This window comes from Galeopterus variegatus, unplaced genomic scaffold, assembly GCF_000696425.1.
Source record: "Galeopterus variegatus unplaced genomic scaffold, G_variegatus-3.0.2 Scaffold1505, whole genome shotgun sequence".
Classification (NCBI taxonomy): Eukaryota; Metazoa; Chordata; class Mammalia; order Dermoptera; family Cynocephalidae; genus Galeopterus; species Galeopterus variegatus.
The window spans coordinates 177021-180037 of record NW_007727616.1 but is presented as its reverse complement, the minus strand read 5'-3'; the positions used below and the strand labels follow the sequence as shown (position 1 = coordinate 180037).

Below are 3017 nucleotides of genomic sequence, written 5' to 3'. Positions count from 1 at the left end.
AGGGAGAGAGGGGGAGGGGGGAGAGAGATAGAGAGAGTGAGTTAGTTTAAAAGGGGAAGGCGGAATTTCCTAAGAATGACAAGGGGTGTCTGGGGGTCTTCATGCGAGTGACTAGAGTTGAGAGGGTTGCCTGATAGGTGCAGGTTGGAAAGGGCAGAGCGGTTTACTAGGATGAGGCGGGGCCCGGGAAGACAAAGAAAGGATAAAAATGAGGGAAGGGTATATTGACTGATCAAAGATGTGACTGCGAAAAAAGAGGGGACGGGGTGGCCAAGGAAAATGGGGGAACAGGTCGATGGGGGTGTGTGGCGGGGGCCGAAGATTGGCGAAGACAACGGTGGGGTGAGTGTCGGGCGTGTTTCTGTCCCACCCCCCTCATGCACCGCCCACCAGCACCAGCCCGAGTACCTTCGGGGCCTACAGTGCTGATGAGCAGCTCTGCTCTGCCCCGGGTCCTCCCGGCCGCGGCCAGCACAGGTAGGGTCCCCGGAGCGCCCTCGCTCACGAACAGCCTCATTTCGCTGTAAATCCCACGCTGATGCAACAGGAACCGGCCTCCCCGCTATGGGTTGAGTGGCCGCCACGAGGCACGCCGGGAAATGGAGTTCTCTATTAGGCCACTGCCCGCATACAGCTCCCGGAAATAGACTATTTCTCCCACCATGCAACACTAGGAAACAGGAAAAGACTACCATCGACATGGAGAGGCCTTCGATGCGATGCTAGAGCGGCACTTTTTTTGATAAGGAGGGGCAGAGAAGTTTACGTTTGGGCGCAGGCGAGCTCTTATCTTCTAATACAGAGGGAGAGTGGTGACTAAAACTGCTGCCTGGGGCCGGCCCGTGGCTCACTCGGGAGAGTGCGGTGCTGATAACACCAAGGCCACGGGTTCGGATCCCATATAGGGATGGCCGGTTCGCTCACTGGCTGAGCGTGGTGCTGACAACACCAAGTCAAGGGTTGAGATCCCCTTACCGGTCATCTTTAAAAAATAAAAATAATAATAATAATAAAAAAACTGCTGCCTCTTCTCGTTGCTGAGGACGAAGTGGCGATATCGTGACAGCGGCTACTCGCAAAGGCCGATTCTCAACTCAAGTTCTTTTTTTTTAAAGATGACCGGTAAGGGGATCTCAACCCTTGGCTTGCTGTTGTCAGCACCACGCTCAGCCAGTGAGCCAACCGGCCATCCCTATATAGGATCCGAACCCGTGGCCTTGGTGTTATCAGCACCGCACTCTCCCGAGTGAGCCACAGGCCGGCCCTCTCAGTTCAAGTTTAAGGCTCAATTTTAGAGTTGGGAGTTATGATGAGCTTACTTTAGTAACAAACGAAATTAGTGCAGATGTCCTATCAACAAAAAAGGATGTGGCTAATTAAAATATTGATTTAACACCAACCTACAGCTCATATACAGCTAGACAGTGTCATCAAAGGGGGAGAAGGGTATCTGTAGGGAAAAAGTCAAATTGAGGGGAAGTAAGAAGGCTGTTTGGCAATAAGTATTTATTATGAAAGGAAGCACATGTCAGTAATTGAGAAAGGAACCCTTCCTATTCATCTTTGTATTCCTTTAAGAATAATTAATACAGGTTGGCAGGTTGGCTCCCTTAGTCAGAATGTGGTGTGGATAACACCAAGGTCAAGGGTTCAATCCCTGTACTGGCCAGCCTCAAAAAAAAAAAAAAAGAAAGAAAGAAAGAAAAGAAAAGAATTAATACCTAATAGGACTTATAAGATAGGCGTGGTTCTAAGCACTTTACGTGTATTAATTCATTTAATTATCCAAAAAACTCTACAGGAGTTCTGGGCCTTTTGAAGCTAGGCCACAAGAAATTTTGCAGCTTCTACTCAGGCTTTTTGGCACACTCTGGTGGCCCTGAGCTATCATGTAAGAAGTCCTACTACCCTGATACTGCCATGCTGGAGAGGCCTCATGTAGGCATTCTGGCTGACAGATCCAGCTGATCCTAGCATTCCAGTCATTCCCATCAGGGTGCCAGACATGTGAGTGAAGCCTTCCAGACCAGCCCATCTGCCTACTGAATACCACCAAGTGATCCTTGGTGGGTCAATGCCACATGGGACAGAAGAATCACCCTGCTGAGCCCTACCCAAATTTCTGCCCTATAAATTTGTAAGCTATAATAAAATGGTGGTTGTTACACAAAAAACTATGAGGTAGGTTCTCTCATTCCCATTCTTCTAACAAGGGAACTGAGGCACAGAGAGGTTACTTTGTGCCAGAAACTCTGTAAGACATTGAAAATACAATGATCAACAAATAGATATGGTCTTCTACCTTGGCAGCACTTATAGACTTCCTGAAAATCAAATAATCTTTAAAGTGTGATGAAAGTTATGATGGGGGAGGTAAAGCTTGCCATGGAGGCTGCTAGTTAAGGCCCCTCTGAGAGGTTAAGAGAGGGTTTCTTGTGCAAGTGACCTTTCAGCGGAGATCTGCATGATGAGTAAGAGGGAGTAAGACTGGAGGGAGTGGAGATGGGAAGTGTTTCAAGCAGAGGAAACAACGTATTCAAAGGATCAAAGATCTCAAAGCACTTTAGGAATGTGAGGAATTAGTATATGAGTTTATGGTGGGGAGTGTGAAAAGGCAGGCTAGAGCGGGGAAATCTCTGTACATCACATCATAAAGTTTGGACTTTATTTTGAGGACAATGAGAAGCCTTCGAAAAGTTGAAGTCGGGCCGGCCCGTGGCTCACTCGGTAGAGTGCGGTGCTGATAACACCAAGGCCCCGGGTTCGGATCCCACATAGGGATGGCCGGTTTGCTCACTGGCTGAGCGTGGTGCTGACAACACCAAGTCAAGGGTTAAGATCCCCTTACCGGTCATCTTTTGAAAAAAAAAAAAAAAAGTTGAAGGACTCATACTTTCCAATTTCAAAACCTTCTACAAAGTTATAGTAATGAAAAGAGTGTGGTGCTGGCATCAGCAAAGACATAGAGATCAATGGAACAGAAATGAGAGTCCAGAAATAAACCCATAAATCTACTG

At 47.7% G+C, this 3017-nt stretch overlaps 2 protein-coding genes across 3 annotated transcripts in view; one reads left to right on the top strand and one right to left on the bottom strand.

Annotated features, from left to right (window-relative positions):
- The window catches only part of MARS (methionyl-tRNA synthetase), a 19175-nt gene extending 18496 nt beyond the window's left edge, over positions 1 to 679 (bottom strand). For both annotated transcript variants that reach the window (XM_008577393.1, XM_008577394.1), the window contains exon 1: positions 409 to 679. In XM_008577393.1, the coding sequence (XP_008575615.1) occupies positions 409 to 517 (109 nt within the window). In that variant the 5' untranslated portion in view covers positions 518 to 679. The remainder of the gene's footprint in view (positions 1 to 408) is intronic.
- Positions 1 to 3017, top strand: part of ARHGAP9 (Rho GTPase activating protein 9) — a 14823-nt gene that overhangs the window by 433 nt on the left and 11373 nt on the right. The window lies entirely within an intron of this gene.